The 27,086-nt window shown below is 44.5% G+C and overlaps 1 protein-coding gene across 20 annotated transcripts in view; it reads left to right on the top strand.

Moving 5' to 3' along the window:
- RBFOX1 (RNA binding fox-1 homolog 1) overlaps nt 1-27,086 on the top strand; it is a 1,460,760-nt gene that overhangs the window by 1,074,878 nt on the left and 358,796 nt on the right. For 2 of the 20 annotated variants that reach the window (XM_059415370.1, XM_059415359.1), the window contains exon 1: nt 24,559-25,019. The exons of 7 other annotated variants lie outside the window; for them this stretch is intronic. In XM_059415370.1, the coding sequence (XP_059271353.1) occupies nt 24,876-25,019 (144 nt within the window). In that variant the 5' untranslated portion in view covers nt 24,559-24,875. Of the gene's footprint in view, nt 1-23,900; nt 24,221-24,270; nt 24,346-24,547; nt 25,020-27,086 lie in introns of those variants that run through there. 11 more of the 20 variants (XM_059415373.1, XM_059415376.1, XM_059415371.1 and 8 more) reach the window with 11 other exon arrangements.

Below are 27,086 nucleotides of genomic sequence, written 5' to 3'. Positions count from 1 at the left end.
AACCTGGGTGTCACAGTTGGTTAAGCGGCTAACTCCTGGTTTCAGCTCAGGTCATGCTCCCAGTGGTCATGAGATTGGACCCCACGTTGGGCTCCTTACTCAGTGGGGAGTCTGTTTGAAATTCTCTCTCCCTCTCCCTCTGCCCATCCTACTCCTACTCCCTCTCCCCTTTCTCTCAAATTTAAAAAAAAAAATAAATCTCTTTTTAAGATTTTATTCATTTACTTGACAGAGGGAGAGAGAGCATACACTAGTAGGCAGAGCAGCAGGCAGAGGAAGAGGGAGAAGCTGGCTTCCCACTGAGCAGGGAACCCCATGCCAGGCTCGATCCATCATGACCTGGGCCGAAGGCAGACGCATAACTGACTGAGCCACCCAGGTTCCCCTAAATAAATAAGTCTTAAACACACACACACACACACACACAATATCACACTTACACTTCTGGACTAGATTTTATCCAATCATTCATTGCACCAGTTGTGCTCATGTACATCCCATAATGGCATTCTATTCCAATGTCATTTCGTTTCACTGTTGCCAATACGATTAGCATTATAATTTGGTATTATTATACACTTTTATCAACTTGTAGGCAAAAATTACCTCACTGTTTAAAACCTTCCCTTTTATTTATTTTTTTTTAAAGATTTCATTTTTAAATCATCTCTACACTCCACATGCAGCTCGAACTCACAACCGTGAGATCAAGAGTCACACGCTGTCCTGACTGAGCCAGCCGGTGCCCCTCAAGCTCCCCCTTTTACACTTCTCTGTTTAGTAACGCAACTAGCAAACACTTATGAAGCCCTGACAGTACACGTGGGGTATTGTAGAAATTAGGTACTGTTCATTTCTTTTCACAGACTGAGAGACAAATGCTGCCTGGTGGTGGTGGGGGGGGGGCTGTTACTGGACTCCAGCCCAGGCCATATGTCCCCGGGCCTGAGCATCAGCTCCAGCTCTCTTCCGGCTCAGGTGTGAGCACCAAAGGGCCGTCTCAGCTGGGTGTGAATCAGGAAAGCAATCTGATTGAAATAATTCACACTAATACGTGAATGACCAACAGGAGCATCTAACGGGTTTTTAATTAAGAAACAAACTCTGAGTTGTTCTAAATGAATCGCTTCCTTGTGCAGAGACCTTTCAGACATTTAATGGAAGTGAAAACATCTGAGAATGATAAAGGATGATGGGCGTGGGCAGGGTGACCTCTCCCTCTAGTTCAGTGGTTGTTCCCTGCTGCCCCTCAGGCAGGAATCAGCCCAAAGCTGTATTTTATTTTATTTCGTGCTTGAAATATGAAATTCGGGGGCGCCTGGGTGGCTCAGTGGGTTAAGCCGCTGCCTTCGGCTCAGGTCATGATCTCGGAGTCCTGGGATCGAGTCCCACATCGGGCTCTCTGCTCAGCAGGGAGCCTGCTTCCTCCTCTCTGCCTGCCTCTCTGCCTGCTTGTGATCTCTCTCTGTCAAATAAATAAATAAAATCTTAAAAAAAAAAAAAAGAAAAGAAAGAAAGAAATATGAAATTCGTCGTCATCACGCGAAAACCAAAGTTCCACCTTGTCTTTAAAAATGGGAGATCTGCAAGCATTAACCACTGTTCACTTCCGGCATTTATAGTGTCTGATTGCTATCGATGGGTGCTTCAGTACCGTCTACCGGTAGCCTGCTAACCTAGCTCTGCCTCTCCTTCCTTGTCACCGTCCCTACGTTCTCTCTCTGAACCAACTCTTCGAAACCTTCCTTTCTACACCATTATTTCTTTTTTCTAAACTGAAGATCCTCCTACAACTGGGAACCCCCTTCCTACCCTGTTAGGTGGAACAAGCTGAAGGGGCTGTGCTCTGAGCCGTTGGGAAGACGCAGCTGTTGGCACTTTGGGGCCCGTGTCTTTCTCAGCCCCGCGCTGGTCACGTGGTGATGTATGCTCCTCTGAGTTTGCTGCATTGCATCACAGCTGTCCAAAGGAGACCCGAAATAGAGCATATCGCATTGTGCACATTTTTGAAGGATCATGAGTGGAGGCTAAATATAAGATCCAAGTCCATATTCTGACTGCTTTTCCCCTAAATGGAGATGGGATGCACTTGAACGTTCTGTCCCATGCTTGCCTTTCTGATCTACACGTGGTTCTTAATGTCTGACTTGCATCCTTTTTGTACGCGAGAACATTCGCAGGTGCCTTGGATTCAAAGGGACGGGGCTTGCATTGGAATCAGTGGGAGCTTCAGTGGGTAGGAGGAGCCGACGGCAAGCCCTGCCCCCCACACCGGGAGCAGAGGGTGCCTTTCTTTCCCACTGGGAAAGTTCTCTAAAGCAGTCTAAGGACACCTCAGCCATGCACGTATCACTATTAGACCGTTACTCATTTTCTTAATGCCCCTTGTTTTATTATTTACTAAATAGTGAATGCTTTGCCTTTATTAAAATATATTTATGTTACTAGAACATGTTATAAGCTGAAACAGAGCTACCCAAGTATCTTAGTATCAAAAATACGTGGCTCGTGGCTAAGACCATGCAGTGCACCATCTATGGCTCCAATGCCAATGTTGGGAAACATTTATTTAAAAGAAAGTGTTTCATAAGGCTGGGGGAGAGCAGCCCAGTCATATTTCCGGAGAGCCAGAGTAGTGACCCACAGGTGACCATCTCCCCAGATTTTGTTGGAAATGTCTAGGTAGTTTCATTCAGGAAAAATCTGAGAGCTGCTCCTGGAGTCTCTTCTTCCCCCTTGTCTCCTAGGCATGTTAGCCTCCTTGACGTCTCCGGGGCACCAGCCCCCCTGCCCCAGGAAGACTCCTCCTCTTGCTGCTTTAGTCTCCTTCAAGACTTCATACTCCTCTGCGAACAGACAAGGCCGCTCTGCAGAGAGGGGGCCGTAGTCCCCGCCGACGTGTTCCCCCATGTTTGGGTTTGGAAGCCCCCGGCAGCTCCTTGAGACCCATCAGTATCATTCTCATGCTTTCTTTTCCTCTCACAAGAGGCATGACTGTTGTTGGCCTCCTGCCTTCCCTCCCATTGTCCATACCAGGCCCCCAGGCTGGTGGTGTTCTTGCTGGTGGGAACCCTACTGTCTGCCGTGTTTCTGCGTTACTGCTCCCACACCCCTGACCAGACCTTCGGTGGGACTGATGTACTGGGTGATGATGGCTCTGCGGTTTCTGATCTGTAAGCATTTTATTCTAATACGTTGTAAACAAGAACGGGTCTGTTTGGGGTTCTCTCCAGTGCCAAACAGCTGACTCGGCTGATGGACACTGGGGCTTGGCCACCTAGAGGATGTCATTTGACCCCCTTCTCCCTGGGTTTCCTCAATACCACGTTGAAAAGGAGACACCTACTTCTCAGGGTTTCTAAGAGGATGAACGAAGAACTACTTTTCTGGTGGTGAAGCTTGGCTCTGATGAAAGGTGGGCATGATTTTGAAACACAGGATGTTCACTGGTCTTATCTAAATCCCCCATCACCGAGGACACAATTCAGAAGGCTTTTGCCACATCCACTTCATTGGGTTGTTCGTAAAGCCGTTTATTTTCCCAGTGCCGCATTTTTGCACGCGCGCTCTGTCTGCTCCTGCATAATTTCATTATCTGCCGTACATAAATGTATTATGTAATTCCCTCCATATGTCATCGATTGTTTCTGTTTTTCTGTGGTATTACTTAAGTCCATAATACTTTTTATTAAATCCCGAAGGAATGTTCCTGAACAGTGGTTGAAGGATAGTCCTGTCTGCTAACTAAAACTCAGCACTTAAATATTTGAAATGACACAAAGCTGTAGAAAAAAACCCAAGTGTGGAATTTCCCACTGGCTTTATGAAATCCAGGAAACCAATTGAGGTATTTGTTTATAGCACCTTTGTCTATCCAGGAGATTTATGCTGCCATTCAGATAGTAAGAAGAGCATTAATAAATAATACGAAATTAGCTAATGCTTATTGAGTGCTTACTATGTTCCAGGTGCTATTATACATTCTCCTTGTATTAAGTCATTTAATCTACACAATAACCTCATAAAAAGGTCTGTTTTTTATCCCTGTTTTATGGTTGAGGAAACTGAAATTCAGAAGTTTAACTGCCTTGCCCAAGGACACACAATAAGGAAGTAATGTAACTTCAGAACATGCTCATGTGCGCATGCGCGCACGCACACACACACACACACACACACTCTCTCTCTCTCACACACTGCTCTGCAAGCTTAGGGACCTCATCCATATACAGAATGCCTGAGAGTTTGGGACCTTTCTGTTGTGAACTTGTTCCTGCCACTGATGTTAAGCTAATCAATTTTCTCTGTGCCCAGGTTTTCTTATGGGCCAGGTTTGGAGAGTTGGATGAGATAATTAATTTTCCTCACGAAGCGCGAACTCGAGCACCTGAGTGGGTGGTCCAGAAGCAGTGGTGGGGGTAGGGAAGGCGATGTTGAGCAGGTAGGACCCTGGAGCCCCCTCCTTCATTTCTCAGTGCACTTACGCTTATGTCTGGAATGGATGGATGGATGGATGGCTGCATGGGTGGGTGGATGGATGGATGGATGGTTGGATGGATGGACAAGTGGATGGATGGATGGATGGACGGATGGTGGATGGATGGACGGATGATGGATGGATGGGTAAATGGGGGGTGGTGGGTGGATGGATTGGAAAAAAGGAAATAGACACACAATTGAATTCATACATTATTAAATCATTCCAAAATAACATTGGCCATGATTATTATATATTCAAAAAATGACTAGATCACTCTTTATTTAACCATTCCCCTGTTTTAGACATGTATGTTGTTTATGGTTCTTCATCATTCATTCATTTATTGAATATTTACCGGGAACTACTATTTTGTCAGGCGTCAGCATTACTAAGTATAGCACAAATGTTCTTACACACAAGTTTTTGACATACATATATTTGATTCTATAATTATATGGAGATGATTATTTTTGGTTTTGTTTTTAATTGTTGGCTTTGTGTAACGAAGAAAAACCTGTTGTGGAAAGCCTGCTGGATTTGGATGAAATGTTGAGATGAAATCTGTACAAACATTGAGCTTAGCACACAGAGGGAACACGGCTGGAGCTCTGGACTCATTGTCTCCCAAGATCGTCATTATAAAATTAATAGACGTTGTCTTGATTGTATATGGCCCCAGCATCCAAACCTATTCTGTGATCTGCAGCCTCACGGGGATCATCTTGAATCTGTAGTTTCCATGTTGCCTAGTTTTGAGCAGAGAATATCTAGTCCAGCCTTCCAGGAGCCAGGAAGATAAGCGGCCGCACCAAGGATTGTGATAAGGCTTTGCCTTGGTCACTCCCCTTCTAAGTAATCGGGGGGGGGGGGGATCATAATTGTGCCGTGATATAAACTGAATATAGCCGAGATTATCAGCTGCTTCCGTTTCATGCATGAAAGCGAGATACAGACCCTCTCTGTTAGAAAAGGCAGTACAGAGAAACCAAAACACAATTCCTTGTCCATAAATGGAAACCAGACAACTCAGCTCTGTAGATTCAAAGGGACCGTGCAAGGTAGCACTTCTGAAATGCCCCTTGGAGGCCCAGTGCCAAGTCTGGAGTGAAGCTTCAGAGTGATGTGGTGTCCAGAGACGAGCTATTTCTGGCTGCCGGCTTTGTGTCACGAAATGGTGACACTTTTCCCTGCGCCCCCTAATGTTCTCTCCTCCCTGATGACTCTGTATTTGAGTGATGGTCAGGCTGTTGGGAGACAGCTGGCTTGGTTTTCCCTCCCAAGAATTTGTTTGTGTCTTTGGACCAAAGCTCTCTGGAAAGGACAAGACTAGACCCCAGAGCTTCGTCATCCCGTGGGGACTAAAAGAGACTGCATGGAAAGAACATACCATTAGCGTGTCTTCCCTCCTCCATGCTCTCTATCTCCTTCCCTGACGGTGAGCAAAGGGTAGGAGGCTGCTCTTCTTGGATGATTTCCTTTTTTATTTTTCTGCTTCCTAAGGGATCACTTAATTCATGTTATGCCTGTGGAAAAGACCAGAATCTCCCAATTCTTCCAAATACCTGGGCAGGTGACCTCTTCCAACCCCAGCTCATTATTATTCCATACTGAGTTATGTAATGATTTGATCGTGTTGAGGAGTAATTCACCTTTGTTCCCACCTACGTTAAGACTGATTACAAATCCTCATAAAATACTCATTATGCTACCAAAAATGTTCTTAAGAATAGTCTGTTAGAGAGGAGGTAATACTGCTGCTCGGAAGTGTGGGCTTCTGTCTAATTATGTGTAAATTATCTGAGTGGAATCTCAAATGTTTAGTGATAAACAGTTTTATGCTTCCCAGCAAAGTATCTAGTTTGCGAGGCAATAGAATCAAAAGCAGCTTGTGTGCAGTGAATTGGAGATTGTGTGACTTTGCATCCTTTTCAAGTTATTCTTATGGAAAGAAATGGGAATGTGTTTGCAGCCCTTTAAGAAAAGCAAGTGTTGTATTCTGCAATAATTTTTTTTTTCAGAAAGGAAAAAAAAAAAGATAATTGATCTTTGACTATACCGCTGTTCTGCTCTCAGAAGAAACATTAAAAAGTTGGATTTCTTAAGAAATGCAATTAACCGACTTTTATTTAATGATTTTTTTCTCAAGTTATTCATCCTGGAGGAATGGTATCTGTTGGTTATTAACAAAGATGAGGATGGATTATTAAGGAACAAAATATCATGATATTCAACTGCAATGCAAATATAGTTACTCAGAGGAAAAATCCCATGTGACTTGTTTTCAGATGGCCCCTCCTCTTGGAAACCTTTCCTGGAAGCCTCCCTCTCCTCCCACTCTATCTCTAGGTTCAACCTCCTCTGAGCCACCTGGAGGTTGCTGTACTATGGATGAAGGCAAACAGGATACTAGAAAATTAGGATTATTACAGAGTCAGCGCAGCTGGTGGTCATTGTAACCAACATGATCGGAATGGTCACGTAAATATGAGTGTTTGGAGCAGGAAGAGTTTTAGCTCTTGGTCTTCACAGCAGGGTTTCTTAAATGCCCAAGAAGCTTGAGAAGGGTCTGTCAGAGCAGAAACCCATTCCAAGATGATACTCTTGAGATGGCTTGAGGCACAGAAGAGTCAAGATATTTAGTGAGCCTAGCGCAAGGAAGCCAAGTCCGCCATGGAGGACTTGGGACACAGGGATACCAGTCAGGATGAAATCACTGTGCTAGCTCAAATAAAAATCGCCACCTCTAAGGGTTTGAGAATCCTTTGCAGCTGTTCTCCTCCTAGAAACATTCCCATTTCGTAACAGGATAACCAACGTGGGGGAAAAGGATATGAAATATCAGGAGGAGAAAAGGGTAGAGAAAAATCAAGATTAAGACAGGAAGACTTTGGGGTGCCTGGGTGGCTCAGTCATTAAGCGTCTGCCCTCGGCTCAGGGCATGATCTCAGGGTCCTGAGATGGAGCCCTGCATCGGGTTCTGCTGGGCAAGAAGCCTGCTTCTCCCTCTCTCACTCCCCCTGCCTGTGTTTCCTCTCTTGCTGTGTCTCTCTCTGTCAAATAATAAATAAAATTAAAAAAAAAAATGGGAAGACTTCAATGACAAGAGGCAAGAATTCTTTGCTGGTTCCTTATTTGTGGTCAACACAGATTGCTATCAGTGAGACGTGTCACACAATTCCCTGCATAGACAGCTGAAGGGATTGCTTAACGGTTCATAGGGGGCTTGGTTCTGCTCAGTTTCAAAAACCCTAAGGAAGATTCCACTAAGTTAGAAGTGGTTGATGTGGCAACAATTGATATATTGATCCAACCAACTGTCCACTTGCAAACACGTGCCTATTCTCACACTTCTTGACTGAATTTTCCAGTATTATCAGCTGAGTCGCAAGTGTTCCATCAAACCTGTGTCCATGTCTCTACATGGTTAAGCCTTCAATTTGCCCAAGACCAAAATATCTGCATAGAGACTCCTATATACATTTGACATTTACAAACCATGGGGTGTTGGACATTTTGAAGGCAGACCATTTAGATGACTGACTGAGTGGATCTCTTCCCATCGTGTAGCTTCATTCTGTATTATTAGCATAGTCTTGTAAGAAAAGTTCATCCATACATTCACAGTTCATTAAAAGTCGATCACGAATGTCTATTGAATATACCTGTTTCGTGTTACCTTCTGTTTTCCTACCGTCTACCCTGAGCTCTCCGTATAGTTTGTTGTGAAGCCTGCATTTCACATCAGAAGGTCGAAAGGAATTTTATTTTGATTTCCTTTTTAGTGAAAACATATTACAAATTGCCAACTCATGATATATTCGCTTTGAACTTAAAATATCATTTGTTTAAAAAATGCAATAAAACCTGAAATGTACACTAATATTCATTCCGAAGATTAAAGCTGCCAATGAATTATGCAGCTAGGCCAAGGCTGTCTTGTTCTCAGACTAAATTTATCTCATCGAAAGAGAATTATTCTGACCAGGGTTAAAGAGTGGAGACGGTTAAAGTTTGATTGTATTTTGTGTCTCTTCTTTAAAAAATATTTGGTTAGGTTCTCTTAGGAGCTGGGTTTTAAAATGTAAATACTGATGAGGGGCTGGTAAGAAGTCCTATTTTCTCTGATTATAAATGTGATAAAGGTTTCTGGAGACTCTTTAAAAAAATGCATACTTTCTTTCCTTTTCCTTCTCTCTCTCTCTCTCTCTCTCTCTTTTTTTTTTTTTTTTTTTAAACTGGATCTCTGGTCACGGGGGACCCCGTACTGAGGCCTAACCTCTCTGACTTACAGAGTAAGCCTCAGTGTAATAGAAGTAAATGCTGCATTTTCTCTGTACATAACATGTCACTTGGGCGAAGGGCTACAGTGTCTCTTTGCTAAAGCTGAAATGCGGATTTCTCAAAAATGTGTTGTTTTCAGTTAATGATATTTTCTGCTTTTCACCAGGTGGTCTCTTTGGGGTTTTGTTCTTGAATTCATTTCTCTGCGTATGCACTGGGCTTTCTATTAGTCGTCTATCCAGCAAGCATTTACTGGGTTCTTGTCACACTCAGGCCAGAGCCAAGTGTTCAGGTAGTGCTGGCCAAGAAGCCTGGCCCTGTCCTGCGGCGTTTGTCATCTTCAGGGTAAACGGTGCTCAAGAAACAGAGGAGGGTGACATCAATGCGTGCTTTGATAAGGACAATACTAGAGATTAAAAAAACGAAGTGTTATGGGGAGACAAGAGAAGGATGGTCTGGCATGGAGGTGGGATGAGAGAGTGAGGCTGACTTTAATCAGACCCATTTGCTTAGCGCGCAGGCCGGGTGTGATGTAAGATGCCAGCTCATGCTAATACTGCCTGGCGTGAACCAGTTCTCCCCCGGAGATGGCTCAGTTCATCTTTCTCGAAAGTGAAGCCTCCCAAGGAAAGGCAACTTCCGGAAATGGCCAACCTTCCATCCCTGTTTCAAAACGAGCCCCTGGTGACTCACAAAAGCTGAAAGGGAAATTGATCATCAGCTCATTATGACCCCCACAGGGTAAGAGCTTTGAGAAACCCATGGGCCTGGGAAGAACAGACCCGTGGCAGCAGACAGGGCCATAGTAGCAGATGTTGGTGTACTCGCTGGCCCTAGGGATGGCCCTGCGTCCGCTGCTGGGAGGGCCTTCGGTTCCCTCCACAGTTGGAGCCCACTCAGAGCAGGATACATCTGCTTTGGAACGTAGCTGACTTTGGAATCCCACTCCCGAGTTTGATTTCTAGGACCACAGAGCGTCAAGTCTGGGTCCTCTGCAAAGATGAAGAAGCACACAATGTGTCCCTTGGCTTTATTTAGCTGTTCTGTCCCATCGGCCTTGCCTTCCTTGTAAGATGGGCAATACTGTGTTTCCGAGAACCTAGGCTACTTCCCCAACTGGGCAAAACAAGAAGCTGCTTAGATTCAGGGCCCCAGCCTTCCAGAACAGAGTCCTCCTGCTCCGTCTGTGCTGATCCCGAGAGGAAGGAGCCTGGGTCATCCCGATCCCACCCTCCACAGGAGCTGTGTGTCCTCATTCAGTTCTCCTTAATGCCATCTTCTGAAAACAAGACTCTCACTGCACAGAAGCGAGGAGGGGTCTTCTCAGGCTTGAATCTCTATCGTGCTCATCCCAAACACTCATTTTACCAGAGACAGGCTCCTCGAGGTATAATTGACATATAGCAAAACTTGCTTCCATAGCGTATAGTTTCTTCGAGTGTCAAGAAATTCTTACAGTGACGGAACCACCGCCGCCATCAGGATCTCCGATGCGCTTATCGTTCCGAAAGGCTCCCTTGTGCCAACGTGTTGACCCCAGCCTCAGCCCCGGCAGTTGCCAATCTCGTCTCTGTCCCTGTAGTTTTGCCTTTTCCAGAATGTCCTATAAATGGAATCATAAGTAAGTAGGCTTTGAGTCTGACTTCTTTCTCTCAGCGTAATGAATTTGACATTCATCCACGCGGTTACGTCCATCAATACTCCACTCTTCCATTGTATTGCTGAGTAGCCTTCTGTCGTGGATGCACCCTCCTTTGTTATTCAACGGCTGAAGGATCTTTTTTTTTTTCCCCCAGTTTTTACTGATTTTGGGAAGTTGCTATAAACACTCATATACAGGTGTTTCTGTGAATATACATTGTTGGTTCTCTTGGGTAAATACCCAGGAGCCGCGTTGCTGGGTCAAACCCCAAGGGCGTATTTTGAGATATTTTTCCAGGGGTGATAGTGGACATAGTTGTGGCTTTGATGTTACGTCCCAAGGGTGACTCTTCTTAGCTTTGGGACCTGATGTAGATGGTCTGAACCTCACTTTTTTGCAACAGAAGAAACAGTAGAAGAATAGCTTCTGCACAGATGAACACGCTCACTCCCTTTCGGTCCCTCAGCCTGGGTTACTGCCCGCTTTGCACTAGACATCTCCTTTCTGTGGTGCTTCTGTTTCTATTTCTCGAGCATGCATGTCCTTTTCCACATCTCTGCTGCACTGTTTCCTTTTCTGGAACACTTTGCCACCCACCTTTCTCCTCAACAACTTCTCATCCTTCAGTTGCCCAATGAAATGCCACCTCTTCAGAAAAGTCTTCCCTCGCCCTTAATCTAAATCCAGCCCCCTGCTATATTTAGTTACCTTTTTAACATTTTTGAAACCCTGTTCTTTTTTTTTTATAGCACTTACCACAACAGGCCCTATAGAATTAACTGTGTGATTTGTTTTTTCATGGAAATTTTTATTGAGATCATTGTAGAGTCACACACAGTTGTAAGAAATAATATTGAGAGATGCCTTATACCTTTTACTTCGTTTTCCCCAGTGATGATTTTTGGCAAAATGAGAGAAGAGTATCACAACCAGAGTATTGACTTCGATATAATCCCCTTTCAGATTTGCCCCGTTATACTTGCACTAATGTGCTTTGTGCACGTATGTGTGTGTGTGTGTGTGTGTGTGTGTGTGTGTGTTTTGGTAGGGGGATGTGTATTTAGTTCTGTGCATTTCTATCACATGTGTAGATATATATGTCCTCCACTAGAGTCAAGATCCAGGACAATCCCATCTTCAAAGAATTCTTCCCCTGTCCTTTTATAACCATGTGCACCTCCTCCAATGCCTCACACTTTGCAAGCCCTAATCTTAAATCGAGACACTTCAGAGTTGGAATCATATTGTGCATAACCTTTCAGGGTTGACTTTTTTATGGAGCATTATTCCCTGGAGGTTCATCTAAGCTATTGTATATCAATACTTCCTTTTAATTGCTGAGTAATATTCCGCAGTATGGACGTACCACAGTTTATTTAACTGTTTGCCTCTATTGAAGGACATCTGGGCTGATTCCTATTTTTAGCTATTATAAATAAAACTGCACGTACAGTTATTGGTGTGAATCTGAGTTTCCATTTCTTTGGGATCAGTGCCCAAGAGTTAAACTGTTGGGATGTTAGTTTTGTAAGGAACGGATTGGTTTTGAAATCTGTCTCTAAAGCCTCCAGTAGGCTTTAAGTTCCATCAGTGTAAATAACCTGGGTTCTGTTTGTTTGTCTGTTTCCTTGTTTGTGTGTCTAATTACTATATACTAGGACCATTGCACAGCCCTTAGAACATAATTCACCACCCTGTAAATATTTATATATGAATTAAACAAGGAATGAATGAGTGAATGCATGAATACAGATTTTGGCACGGAGATTATGTTAAACGTATGTGAACCATTTTTAAAACGCTCAGCTTGAAGCAAGCTCTGCCATTAGGTAAATGTTTACCACCATCACCATTATGAGATAGGACTTTGGCTAAAGGTGACATGACCCAGCTTCCATGCCTTTGTACCTTGACCATCATGCAATTTCCAGGTGGCTTTACAGGATTTCAGGAGGCTGACTTCTGGCTTCACTTCATTCCCTTGAAGAAAAGCCCATCTCATGATCATGCTCAAAAGTGGCAGGATGAGAATTTGGACATCATACGTCAAACAAGATCCTGTCTCCATAGGTTCAAAGTGAAGCTACATGGCTACTTTCTCTGTTGAAAAATGAGCTCAGTCCATAAAGGATAGCAGCCTTCGGAGTGGGAAGCTGTGTGGCACTGAACAGGTTAACCTTGTCCCTGGATTCTCATGGTGGACATGGGAAATAAATATTGGTGAAGCTGATAGAGATAGCACAGTACTTAATAGAGAGAGAAAATTAGTAATTCTCATTTGCCTGAGGAAAGTGCAGGTCTTCATAATGTCTTGATCTATGTACAAAGAGCTAGTAAAGACAAGCAGTCCTCATAATAAAAATAGAAATGAGGTTTTCCCGACAAAAATGCCACTGGAATGATGAGCTGTCACACAGGACCTGGAGAGACGAGAAAGAAACTTCTTTGGTGACTATAATTAGGCGAACATGGAGGGCGGCAAGTCTCAGGAGCTAGGCAGGGATGTGCTCTGCTTTTTTCTAGAATCACCATCACATTATCTCTAAAGGACTAGGACGGTAAGGGGGTCAGAGCTCATTTGTGGCAAACCATACCCCCATTCCCACCACAGTGAGGCTCTGGCCTGGCCTGTGTTCTGGAGGAGATGTGTTCACTCTGGACCTTGGGACACTTAAGAAAAGAAGGAGGAGGAGGAGGGGGAGAAACCTTATTCCTTATCATGGAAGTACCCCATGTACATTATAGGAAACTTAGTTTATGCAATTAGCAATAAAAAAATAATTAAAGTCACCAGTAGTCTCAACACTACTATTTACATTTGGGTATTTTCTTGAAGCTTTAGAAGTATCTGTGTAGACATACAGCTTTATTAGAAGGTGACAAACTTAGAAGTGGAGAGTATAAATTATAAATACAGATTGACCTAACATATGTGGGGTCATACCGTATAAATGCGAGCTTCTATCTTACTCCACGCCCCCCCCACACCATTTTATATGCATTTCTCTGCTTTGTAAGCTATTCCTCCCTCGTTGTATTTTCAAAATCGGTTGATGTAGTCACAATGAAGCAAGCAATAAACTAGGTGTCAGTACGGTTGTTTGTTTGACCAAAATTCAAAATCAAATCTCAGCACTTTTGCTGCCCGAGATTCATTTTACACATGCCCCGTGGAAGGAAAGGGCAAAGATAGTCACCTCGACCTCCTTCAGGCATTGGGTCAAGGCTTGAGCTTTTTCTACCCTGGTGCAGGTTTCCATGGCAACAGGAGAACCCTGGTGGTTTAAGGTGCCCTCAGGAGTCTGGGAGATGCGGCATCTACCGGAACCACAGTTTGCAATTTTATAATCCAGTTTAATTTTTGGAGAAAGAACCAACTCTCAGAAAACTCTTATATTGGTTGTTCAACTTTCAAACATTCTGCCTTAAAACCCACTTTTAGAAGTGCATTATGCAATAAAGTAGAAGGTGTTAGAGGCAAGGAAATCACACTGACTTGAGTTAGGGCTTGAGTGTATGGATTTAAATGTCATCTATCTTCTCCTACCCTCAGTTTTCTCATCTGTAAAATGGGAGGGGTCAGATTACCTTCTTATTGGATTTCTGAATAGGTGAATTGTGATAATGAATGTAAAATACTTGGCATAGCACACAGTAAATGCTCAATGATTCTTAGCTTTGCTATTATTTTTTTAATGACATTTCTTGGAATTATGTGGATCTTGATAGAACAATGTCTCTGAAGGGGAAAAAAAAGTGTTGGAGTGGTTTGGCTGGTGAGAAGTGGGGGGCTGGAGAGAGGGAGGGGGGAAGCCTGCTGAGAATCTAAGTGATATCAGAGGAAGTATCAGCACCCTGGAGTTTGGTGTTTTCACTAAAGAGGTCATAAAATATTAACATCCCCCAGAGTTACCCAGAAGAATAGTGGTGTCAGCTCCTGCTTGCTATAGAAGAGAGGCTCCTTAGAGATGTCTCTGCCCCAGTAATAAGGAAGGAAAGCAGGGAGAGGCAAGGTGGTAGCAGTGACTTTAATAGCTTCCTTAACTGCAAACACTAGAGTTAAGAGAGAATGGCAGGATAGTGAACTAGCAATGGGCTATCCTACAAGAGCAAAAAAGAATGGCTCTACATCTTTCCAACTAGAGAGAATGGAGCTGTCTTTCCCACAGAGGCCTGTTTGTATTGCCTTACCCTTGTGATCCCAACCAACAACAATGTCACTATCATTAACACCAACACACATCCCTCCTCACCACCTCCATCTTCATCACTATCATCATCACCACCACCTCTTCCATCATCACCATCCTCACCACAACCACCACCATCATCATCATCACCACCACCACCACTTCTACCATCACTGTCATCATCACCACCATTATCATCAACACAACCACCATCGTCATCACCACTACCATCATTTCCATCATCATCGTCATCATCTTCATCATCATCATAGTCATCATCATCATCATCACCGTCTCCATCATTACCACCACCACCATCATCATCACCATGCAGCTATGAAGCTAACATGTACAGTGCATTTATTAGATGCCAGGGTTGTACTAAGCAGTATGTGTGTGTGTGTGTGTGTGTGTGTGTGTGTATGAATCCAATGTTATCCAATTATTTTTTTAAAAAATGCTTTTTTCCATTTATAAATAAAGACCCCATGACTCAAGAGGTTTAAGTAACTTGCCAAAAAGTTAGCCAGCTGGTACAAAACAGATCCAAGATTGGAAACTGGGCAATCAGCCTCCCCGTCCTTATTCTATCCATTTTACTATTTTAAAAAGGCAATATATGGTTAGATTAAACCATGCGGCCCCAAAACATGCCCTTTTAATTCATTTTTTTCCCAAGAGAAGGAAAACCTATGATCTAAGCCTCACAGTGTCAAAAGACAACCAGTGGTTTTCAAACACATAAGCACATTTATAACAGGAGTAACCCTATACAAAGAAATTTACTTGAAACCCCATTTATAATACAGATGAAAGAGGCAGAGTAGAAATGAATTTTGTAAATCCAAATGTGAAACATTTAGTATATAACAAGTCAGTGAGAAAAATTAGGCTCTTTTGATGAACACCAATATTTGGAATTGGAAGTATAGATAACTGATAATTGGGCTTTTTTTGAGATTTATTTATTTATTTGTCAGAGAGAGAGGGAGAGAGAACATGAATGGGAGGTTGGGGAGAGGGCTGCAGGCAGAGGGAGAAGCAGGCTCCGTGCTGAGCAAGGAACCTGATGTGGGACTCCATTCCAGGTCCCTGGGATCATGACCTGAGCCGAAGTCAGACACTTAACTGACTGAGCCACCCAGGTGTCCCCTGATACTGTTTTCAATTAGCCTCATAATCCAAGTCACTTCAGTATTTTCTTTGTGGCATAATATTAGAGAAAGTGCTGATTCACATGTTGATACAGAGTTGCAAAAGGTAATTTTCTCAATCAGATGACCTAACACTATCAGGTTAATCTAGGATATGAATTTCATCTCCTGCTTTGTTGATGAGTATATCTCCTGGGTCAGCACCGTGCTGGGTACAATACGTACATTCAAGACGTAGGTGATGAGTGAGTGAATGAATGAATGAATGAGCCAGTGAGAATGAAATAGGTCTCAGGAACGTGGAAATAGAAGAGCCTTGTAGCTCCATTTCTAAATGTTCTCATGTATTCAACCAATATTCAAGAGGCATCCACTGCACCAAGCAAGACTGCAGAAGTGTTCTCAGGCGAAGTGGATGCAACATTGCAGAGGAGAAGTAAAGTTCTCATGGAGCATGTGCGTGTCAGTGCAAAGAATGGGATGGTAGGAAGCAATAAACAGACAAGGAACTCACTGTCTACACCGGCTGACCCATTTATATGCAGAAAGCTTACATATCCCCCTGAGTTCTCGTATCCTCATGGGTAACATAGTGCTATCAGTATGTATCCAGCACTGCCCCTGTGAAGAATAAAGGGAAACACACCTAGCTACCACTATCCTCATCTGCATCTCAACACTGCAAAATGTACAAAGATGCATGTTTCATTCTGGGACCATTTAATTACGCACTGGGCATTCTTGGATTTGTACACTCATATCATTAAAGCAGTCAAGCCAAAGAACATATATTTGTAGATGTATTAATATGCACCGGGCATAAGCAATTACAAGAGTAGATGCGAGGTGACCAGAATCTGGAAAACGGGAGGTGAAGAAAGAAAGTGCTAGCTATGTGGCAAGAGAGGAGGTATCAGGTAAAAACATTTAATATCCTGACCTCAGCAATGGGAGGAGTGAGTGATATCTTTTGAGTGGAAGATTGATGTGTTTAGTTTTGTCTATTTAAAATTCCCCTCTGGAGTCCATGTGGCCTGTGGGATGGGAGGAACGGGGACCAGGAGCAAAGGAGCCAATTAGGGGAGCAGTGTTTTGTTTTTTGTTTGTTTGCTTGGTTTTTTTTTTGTTTGTTTGTTTGTTTTTTTTTTATCTAGGCTAAAGAGAATAATGTGATGCACTGGGACAGGAGAAATGGAAAATCAAGACAGGCTTCACAGTTGGAGCTCAGGGAGTTAAAAATATTGTGGTTTAGGAATCAGTTGACTATTCAGAGCAACAAAGGGAGGCGTGAAGGGCGAATGTTGATGTTTCAATGTTAACTACATGGAAGGGAGGTGCTTCCATTAACATGGAGGCAAGTCCACAGAGGAAGAGAAGCATGTGCCCATGTTTTGTCTAGGAGGGATGTTAAGACAGCAGCAAGGATAGGATCCTCCTACTGACACATGCAGAAGTCTGTTAGAGGAACATGATCATTCCTGAGGAGTAGCCTGTGAAGAGAGGTTAGCATGGAGGAGACAAGGATTCCATGGCGTCTGATTGCTACAAATCCTTCACAGGTGTGCGAAATGTAGCATAGCCATGACATGACGAGGGTCATGCAAGGTGATGACAACTGGGGTACACAAGTTAAGAAACCTAACGGAGGTGACACCAGACAAGATCTTGAGTTTATGGAACACGTAAGAATTCTGCCACAGAAGCGCATAAGAAGGTCCAGCCAGGGAAATATACAGTATTTCTCCTACGAACCACTGTGCACAAAAAAGTGTTGAATTATTCTATTTGAAACCAGGTGAAAGAAATGCTTTTCTTTTAAGAGTGGACACAGGAAGTCCTCTGAAAATGGCTTGATACGATCTTGGGTTAGTAGGGAATCTGCAGAAGGGCACAGGGATAGCTGATGACAAGCTTTCAAGGAGCAAAACATGTGGGACAAAGAGATGGAAATGAGAATTTGCTCTCTGGTTCCCTCTGGGCAGAGGAGGAGGAAAAAGGAGTATGGCAGAGAAAGTCTAGAACCAGGAGAGTAGACTCATAGTCAATGGTGGTAGGATGGCTAACTGACATTTGCAAGGATATGATACACACCAGTCCTTCTAGAATTGTTTCTAAGATGAGAATCTCTTCTATTCAGTCTTCCTTATGCTTCCATAGTCTTCTGTCTCCTAAACTCAAACATGCCTTTTATGAGTGGATGTGTTGCAGAACATGAGGAAGGGCTGAGCTCCTTTATGTGTGGGCTCTTGTGATGGAATCCAGAGACAGGGAATAGAAAACTCTGAGCTAGCAGGTCAGCTGAGGTTGTAAGACTGTGAGGTGCCGTAAATGCAAATTGTGGTTTGGGGACCAGGACTTGGAATTCCACAGATTGTGTGTTTGGTGAGGTGAGATCTTGAGAACCAGGAAGGTTTTTCTGCCGAGTATCCGATCCATTCGCTATGTGTTCTTCTGATTCTTTCAGACTGACCCAGTTTTGCTCTGAGTCCTGACATCCTTCCTAGTTCAGCACCAACAATTAGCAGCCTTTGAAGGTGTACTGATGATGCCAGGGACTCAGGATCCCTGTGGTTGCTCTTGCCTGTGTGCCAAGACAGGACCTTGGGTAGGTTAAGGTCAAGAGGGATTATTCCAGAACTTGAGATGTTAGAGGTGAAATCACTTTAATAGGAGATTTTTAAGGTGACTCATGTTGCATAAAGATAAATATTTCTGAGCATTTATGGGGTCAAAGAACCTTGTAGCCAAGCTTATTACAAAGGAAAAATAGAATCTTCTGCAGCCTTTGTTTGCCTTCGGATTTGCTCGAGTTCCATCCAGAAAGTCACAACACTGAGAGTGGGCGGGGTGTGGAGGCTTCCCAAAGTAGACCTTCCCACCCACTTGTTCATTAGGAGAAATCACCACTTAGCTGTTTTTGTCTCTGCCGCCTACTGTCCCTTGTCCCACGCTCTTACATTCTGTCCTATGCACTGGAAACAGACTCCCACCCTCTCAAGTGCCAAACATTGCACTCTCCCTTAGCATCACCTCCTGGAACCCATTATTTCAGGAAGGCTCCTGTGGGAGCTTAGGTTATTTGCTTGGTCTGGTATTTTTAAAATGTGGGGTTCTGTCTGGTGTGTCTTGGGTCTCTCTTGAAGGGTGCTCGTTGGCTGGAACATTGTACAACTGGCAACTTTGGTCAGACGTGGTAATAAGGTGTCGGCAAATGAAAGCGTTTTCTTCTTCTTTTAAAAACCGTATTTATTAATTTTATTGGTTTATTATTTACATATCTACTTACTTACTTACTTCTTTATTCAGAAGAGCTTAAGCTACACTGTGAGTGGGGTGGGACTTACTCCTCCTATAATCAAATAGGGACAAGAAAGCTAGGAAAAGTTTGGTGGCCAAGGGGACTGATAAGATTCCTGAAAGAGGAAATCTTGCAGCTATAAAGACATAGAATAATGCTCCAGATTAGTCATTGTTAGGTTTAGATATTGCCCAAAATGATAAATAACATGTTGGTGATGAACAGTGATGATTTGGAAGAAGTGTCTCTATGACTACGGGACAGCATGATGATGGAAAGAATATTTTCTGGCTTTTTTGTTCAACAGCCCTGATTGGAAACACTGCCCCCGTCCCTTATTTGCAGGCTCAGGTGTGCACTCTTGGAGCCTCATTTCCTTCTTACATAAACTGGGGCAGTGAAAACCCACCTCATAGCCTTTGGGGGAAGTTCAAGAAGCAATATGGTAACCATATTGGCCAGAAGCTATCTCTTTGCATGTTACCGCAGTCGGTCCCCAAAAAGTAGCAAAAGACTTGACCTGAAATTTTAGGAGATACAGCTGGTGACGAATTTAGTCGACAAGCACTACTATGAAAGTTGATGTTCATCTGATGCATTGGCAAGGTTAAATAAATTGTTGTACTCAGAAGACCAGGGCAGAAAGGTGATGGGTATACATTTTCGTATACATCCCATATCATCTGAAAGAATTCTCAAAAAAAAAAAAAAAATTGCACTTAGAGTTAGTCGTTTCATAAATAGATTGACTCTGTTGGTCTTGTTTGTGTGATTTTTAGCAAAAAAAGAAAGAAAAAATAGGAATGTCTATGGCATCAACGAGTCAGGGCATGAGAATAAAAGTAATCCATGCTAATAGTTGCTGGTATGTACTGAGTCGTTGCTAGGTGATAGGCACCGATCTCAGAACTCATGTGTATTACATTATTTTATCTTTTAACAACTTAATTAGGAAGGCACAATTATCATTCCCTGTTAGAATGAAACTAAGATCTTAAGAGCTTATAACTCCGTAGATCTTGAACAGCAGCCGTAGAAACACAAGACAGAGCCGGGACTCCTCACCCAGTGGCAGTGAGACTCCAAAAGAGAATGCTGCGTGCCCTCCTATGAGCTGGAAGGTGTTCCCACAGACTTCACCATAGTTCTCATATTTCAGGTGGCCTTGAATGAACAGGGCCGCAGCCACCGGGTCATTGAGGAAAATGAAGAAACTCGGGTGGTTCCACAAATCCCACCCGTTTCTGACTTTTATTAAGCTCCCCCCTCGTGAAAGGCATCCGACGCTGGGGCTCGGGGCGCTAAGAGTGGAGCAGAGTGTTTGGTTTGGTTTGCTGCGGCGAGTCTGTCGGGGTGAGGAGGGTCGTTATCCAGGCCTCGTGGGTGTAACTGTTGTTCGCAGGCGTCCCCACCACGGTGAGCATGTGTTGATGCCCGGTGTGCCGGTGCCTGTGCTGGGAAGCACTTTCCACTCATTATCTCGGTGGTTCCCAAATGCTGATCCACGGATCCATCTGATGCCGTAATGACATTTTCAACAGACTGCAGCTAAATGAGAAAATTAAGGGCAATTTAGTGAAAATTTTAATAGACCTAAATTTAATCAATTTGAAGGGCTGTCCTTTATTTTGAGATTATGTCCTTCTTACTTTTTGGTATAAAATGCCCTTTCCTTTATGAAATGATGATGATGACAGATGGTGTGTGTGTGCGTGTGTGTGTGTGTGTACTAACTTGGCAAACAATTTTTAAGTTGTTAATTTCATGCGCTCTCTCCACTGTTTTTAAATTTTTATTGTGATGGCCCATGAATTAGGGAGGAAAAAAACTCCGAGCCTCGCTGCAATTCTGTGAGGAAGCTATTATTAGCCCCATTTTACAGATGAAAAAAAAAAAAAAAACTGGCTAGAACAGGGCCTGGAATGCAGTCAACACTAAATGTCCTCCAAGTAGTTGAGCAAGTAGGTGACTCAAAGGGCTTGTAGCAGAGATAAAGTTTTCTGCAGATACTTTAATTCTCACCTTCCTGAAGATTGGCCTGGGGAGCTGCCCCTATCAAAATGTGGAAGCTAGAAGAAAATACTTCTGAGCCAGTCCTGGACATTGTCAGGGAGCTAACCCCAGCACAGGTAATTACATTTAAGATCAAGAAGTCCTGCTCTCTGTCTAACCAGAATTTTTCTTGCTCTGGGGCATGAAACCCCCCCTAGAAGATCCCACTATAGTGAAATGCCTGCTCTTCTGACAGCCTTAGGAAGTGACAATAAGGATTTATGAAAGAGAATAAAAACCATAGTGATTTCTTTTATTCTTTTAAGTAGCTGGCAGATTGGAGGGAAGGAAAAAGTTACAAACCCTGTTGTGTGGGTCAAATTAAAACTTGAGCAGCGGCCTTCTGCTTAAGAAACTTTCCTTTGAGGATGGTGTTGTTCATTGCTGGTTTTCCCTGCACTCTGTGCTTCCTACAGGGGACGTGTGAGTATTCGTGAAGGGTCCTCGTAGCTGCTAGACAGGATGGTACCCCTTGATTGCGCATGGGCTATCTACACACAGGTGATCCCAAGTGCCCAGGGAGTCTTTGTAGAGACAGAAGAGTGTTTTCTTTCCCCGCTTCTCCCATTTATTGACGTGGAGGAATCACCTGGGGATAGTGGCATTGATGTGGGTCTTTCACATCAAAAGATGTCTCTGTTGAGTCTCTGTTGAGTCTCTGTTGAGATGGAATTCAAAGTCAGCATCCCCAGATGCTGCTTGAAAGGCTGGCAGAATTTTGTCATCAAGTGAGCAGTATTTGCAGATACGGCATTACCTTTTGATTTATGGTCATTGGATGCTCTTTGCTTGATTAACATGCACTGATGTTAGCTGTAGACTCTTCCCTGCCTGCTCCTTTGTGCAGCTGCCATGTTGGGGGTGTGTGTGTGTGCAGGGGTGTGCTTGTCTCCATGTTCCCACTCGTGCAGGGATGCTCAGACTCGGTCGTCCACAGAATGGCTCCATATCATTTTGAGATGAATCTAGAAGGTCTGGATTGCATGGGTTCATTCTGCAGACTTCCCGTGTGCCTGGCTAGGAAGTCCCAGGTTTAAAGAGAAGTCTGAGCCATTGCAAAATGGGTCCATAAGAATCCAATCACCACTGAGGGCTTTCAACTTTGAAGAGAAAACGGACCGGAAAACCAGTGTTGGCTCAGCGCAGCCGAGAACAGTTATTGGTTCTTTACATAATGTATTTGTTTTTCATTAAACCATTCAGATAAGGTCTTATTAAAGTGCCATGTATTATTTATCGTGTTTCTTATGAAAATGAGCTGAAGGGAAAATTCTGTCCTCTTCCTGGGGCATTTGCAAGCTTTTCCAATGCCAGCAAGAAAAAAAAAAATGAAGTAAGCTAAGTGAACCCCCATCAGTAGAACAGACTGGAAAGCATGGGAAGGAGAGAGTAGGGAGTTAAAAAGCAGAATCTCTGACCTTTTTTTCCAGGTGTGTTTTGTGGAACGGCTTTCTCTTTGGTTTTGTGAATTGTAAAATAATAAAATAAATAGAAGACAGGCAGAAAGTAAGAAAAGAAGGAAAAGAGTGAAGCAGTTTATTTGTGAATGAGAATGAGACCTTGCCCAGTGAATGTGATTTGTTAGACAACATATAGCAAGGATTTTTTCACACTAAATACTGCCCCCCAACCCAGCAGCGTAAAATACCAGCCAGAAGCCCCCTAACAGGGGGCTTAGCCCCCTAACCCCATAGCAACCTCGGCTCTGGGTGAAACATGGTAGCGTGCCCCTCTAAACCCACAGGCTGTGTGCGTGCCAGGGTGTTGGAGGGACTGGTTTTGCAAAGCAAAGAGAAGGAAGAAGGCCGGTCGGGGCTTGGTGTTGGCATAGCAAAGACTTTAGAGTTATCGATGGCATTTCAAAACAGAACAACAAAAAATGGAGCTGTGGAATAATTAATTTCCTTTTCTTCAGAAAGCATTTTGATTAGCCTGCAAAGTGAGTTGTGCCTTTCAAGCTGATGGCTCAGTTCAGAAGGAGCCCTTTGGCTAAGAGTAGCTCCCTGAGCCCCACGGAGAAGTGGGCAGGGATGTCCCCCTGAGGCCTGTCCCCTGGTCCTGCCCCAGGTGCTCCTTCCTGGGCTGATCTCATGCCTCTTGGGGTGTGGGGTCTGCTCTATCCTGCAGGCCAGCGGCAAGGCCCCCAGCCAGGTTTCTTGCCTGGGACCCAAGAATCAAAAAAGATGATGTTCAGACAGCCTCTTGCTCTGAAAAAGAAAAAGAAAATCCAATCACCGGGTCAAAATCTATTTCAAAAAATATGGCTACTATTCCTGATCATGATTTTACTGCTGCCAACAACGTGCTTTTTTTTTTCCCCCCCTATGGGGACCAACGATGCGTTAGAGTCTTAATATTTTCTTTTGATTTGCAGATCACATCCTATTTTATTGCATAAAGACTAACGAAATCTACTAATGAATAATTATTACTTCATAAAATAAAGGGAAGGGGGAGATCCTTCTACAAGAGCAGAATGCTAATTTGGCCAAGGAGGGCTGGCCAGGCAAGAAAAAATAAAATAAATAAAACCATTGTAATTTGCCCGCTGCAGCCCACAGAGTAATGGCTTATCAGACACGGACTTCCCCACCCTGTGCATTTATAATTTGAGAAGAGCAAGGATTCTGGGCCGGAGAAGCCCCCTCGCCTTCACCCGGGGCTGGCGTATTAGTTAGTCCAACAGGGCTGACTCCCGTGCCAGCCAGGGCGGTTTCCCCATTCAGCGGCTCAAGCTGGTTCAAGTGCTAGCCGCTGCCTGCACAGCCAAGGCAAGGCGCAGAGCGAAAGCTGCGCCCCAAAGCCTTGGGGGCGCGTCGCTGCCTCACCATTCTGCCGGCGGTGGGGGCCCCCCAGAATCCGCCCTCCCTCGGGCGCCGCAGCTCTCAGCTCCCCGTGCCCCCAACCCCTGGCGTCGTCTCCGCACTCTTCCGAAGGGGAATCCCATTTCTGTGTTTATTTTCAACGAGAGTCGGGCAAACAAACCGCCACCAACATCTAAAGAGTCTGGGTCCCAGCTGGGCAATTGTCCCCCTCGCCCGCCCGGATGCTGGCGACGTGGGGCGCTCTCTCACTTCCTCACCCGCCCCGCGGAGATTTTTAGCAGACACAATTTGAATTTTGGTGAGTCGTTTTGGGGGGGGGGGGGGCAGTGGGGAGGGGAAAAAAAAAAAGCCAACCCTGCCCCTGGACCCATTTTGACAAATGAGGAAGCAGGCAGCATCAGCACCAACGGACTGAGCCTCAGTGTGAGTCAAAATCTCTCTCTCTCTCTCTCTCTCTCTCTCCTTTCTCCCCTCCCTCTCTCGTCCTTAGCTTTCTCCCCCCACCCCACCCCCAGCATCTACAGGAGGGCATCCACCCCCTCCCCCTCCCCTACAAGTTGCCTTTGCCTGTTCTTGTCATCTTCACGGGGGGCGGGGGGGGGGCGTGGGGTAGGAGCACCGTCCACTTTGCGGGGCATCAGAAAGCAGGCCCAACAAACCGGGGAAAGGGTACAACCACGAAGGCAACAAAATAGTTTCCCGGCCCTCTGGAGTGTCTTAGTTGGAGGCAGATGAACGCCACGATCTAGCAAACCCGAAGGGAAGGAAGCCAGCGAGGAGGGACTGGCGCGCGCAGGGTGCGGCGGGGGGAGGGAGAGAGAGAAAGAGAGAGAGAAGAGGAGGGACGGCCACCGGGTTTGGACTTAGATAATCAGCAAAATTAAAAAGGAAAAAAAAAAAAAAAACCAACAACAACAACATTGTAGCGACCAGGCAAAGAGCAGCGTGATTGCATGCGAGCGTCCCCACTCGTGCTCGGCGGGCGCCAGAGAGAAACGATGCAGCATCCTCTGACGGGGGCCACCTGCGTGGCGCTCCCCAACGTGGGCATGTGTCCCCAGCTCTCGTGTGCCTTGACTTTTATGTACTTACAGCAGGTAAGGCGCGCTCTTCCCTCGGTGGCTGCCTCCGGGGCTCAGGCTCCGCGGACTGGGTACCCGCATCGCTGGGCTGCGCTTTGGACCCTGGAGGGGGTTGGGGAGGGGGCTTGTGCTTTCGGATGGGAGGGGTGGATCCGGGCCCCTAGTTCTCTGCGGAGCCCAGGCGCCCCGCGCCCCGCTGTTTTTGCACCTCTCTGAATACTTTGAATGCCTGATTCTGAGCCTGGGTGCCTGGAGTTTAAAATTGCAAACTGCATTTTCTTTTACTTGTATTTCTCTTGTGTCTTCCGCGGGTGAGGACCTGAGTCTGAGACCCCTTTGATGCTAAGAGTTTGGATCTTTGTGGAGGCACTCCCCTGCCTGGAGGATTAATTTAGCTGTTTTAATAGGGAGTGAAAAGACCTGTATGTATGTGTGTGTGCTCAGTATTTTTGTTTTCTTAAGTTTGTCTGGGCTGTGCTTTATTCAGTCTGCTTGGGATCTGAGCCTTTGGGTTTCTGGAGCGTGTCAAGCCCTGGAATCTGCCTCCAAACTCACTGGCCAGGCTGTGATGAAGGCAGTGGTTTAGGATGCTGTCTTTGTTGGCATGTGTAAAGGCTTTTTTTCCCCTCCCCTCCTCCACTCTCCTTTAATGGTCTTCCTGAAGGATTCTGTGTTTGTTTTATTTTCCATTCTGTGTGCACATCAGAATCTTTCATTGTGTTTCTATCCGTCTTTCTCTGAGTGTTTCCCTCGGACCCTCTCGGTTTCTCCCTCTTTACTAGTAGGGCTGCTGCCTAAGTTGGTCACTGGTCTTGAGAAGCAGCTGCACTGTCGCCTGGTAGGGGGTGGGGGACAAGCTTAGTTCTGGGTCTCTGGGCAGAGGCTGTCCATGTGAATTGGCAGGGTTGGAAAGATTTTGTCACGCAGGTAGAATCCTGTTCCCTGCCCAGTATCACGGTCCTGCTCTGTGAAGAGTTAACAGCGGTTGTAGTCATTTTATGTTTTTCGATGGACTCCCTTCACGAGAACCGTTTGTTAAGTGTGTGGGGTATTGTAGCTGACAAAACTTCCTTCACAAGTGTTCGGAGGGGCCTCCTTCCCCAAAGACCCTCAATTTCAATCTGCGTTGTGGGAATATATGTATTCATAAAATGTCAAAATTCTGTTTTGAACATTTGGGTAATTTGTTATGGAGTTGGTTGCCTCCAGAAAATGTTTCTATGGCATATTTTCTGTTGGAAGCCCTTTGGAGAACAGCCTTTTCTTTTTGTTGTTTTAATAGCTCAGGAACAAATTGGTTTATCCTTTTAAATATTGTTTTATTCCATTTCTCATTAAGCAAATTGTGCCAGAAAACATCTCCCAAGAGCCCATTGGTAACATATTATATGATTCATCTGCTTCTACCATCTCTGTACCTTTGCTGTGAATGCCTCTGTGTGTGTGTGTGTGTGTGTGTGTGTGTTGTGTGTTTTATACCAGCTACCCACCAGAAGACTATCCTAATGAGCATTTCTACAGATGCCCAGCCTTACTTGAATTTAATCAAATTATTAATATGAGTTGATATTTTCCTTCCTCCATTCACTTCTTTCATGTTATTTATTAATTAATTTGAACAACATTACTTAACAAGTGCGGTGCTATAGGTATTCCATGTTCTCACTGTTTCTTTGTGCATTATTCTTTCTAATAAATTGGTGTTTCCTCCTTGTAGATTGTTAAATGGGCTTGCGCATTTAGGCACAACTTAGGAGAGAAGGCAGTGAGTTTGAGTGAGAGGCTCTTCTTGCCATGAAAAGGACAAGTCTATGGGATAAATGCAGCCATTCTCAGCCCCCGCCAGGCAGTCTCTCCTAGGAGGGAAAACGCTCCTGCCCTGACAAGGGGAGGCTCAAAGGGAATGTTGGCAGCCATAACATATATTTAGAAGTGACTAAAGCAGCATCGTGGCTCCACATGAAGATGGATGGAGGTGGGTTTTGAAATGTGCTTTGGGATGCAGCCCCCTCCAGAAGGGAAGAGCTTGCAAGGCTTTCAGTGAAAGTGTTGATAAGGGGATGCTGGGACACAGTGTCAGAA

Source organism: Mustela nigripes, chromosome 11, assembly GCF_022355385.1.
Source record: "Mustela nigripes isolate SB6536 chromosome 11, MUSNIG.SB6536, whole genome shotgun sequence".
NCBI lineage: Eukaryota > Metazoa > Chordata > Mammalia > Carnivora > Mustelidae > Mustela > Mustela nigripes.
The sequence above is the reverse complement of the archived record's forward strand: the minus strand, read 5'-3'. Positions and strand labels throughout refer to the sequence as shown.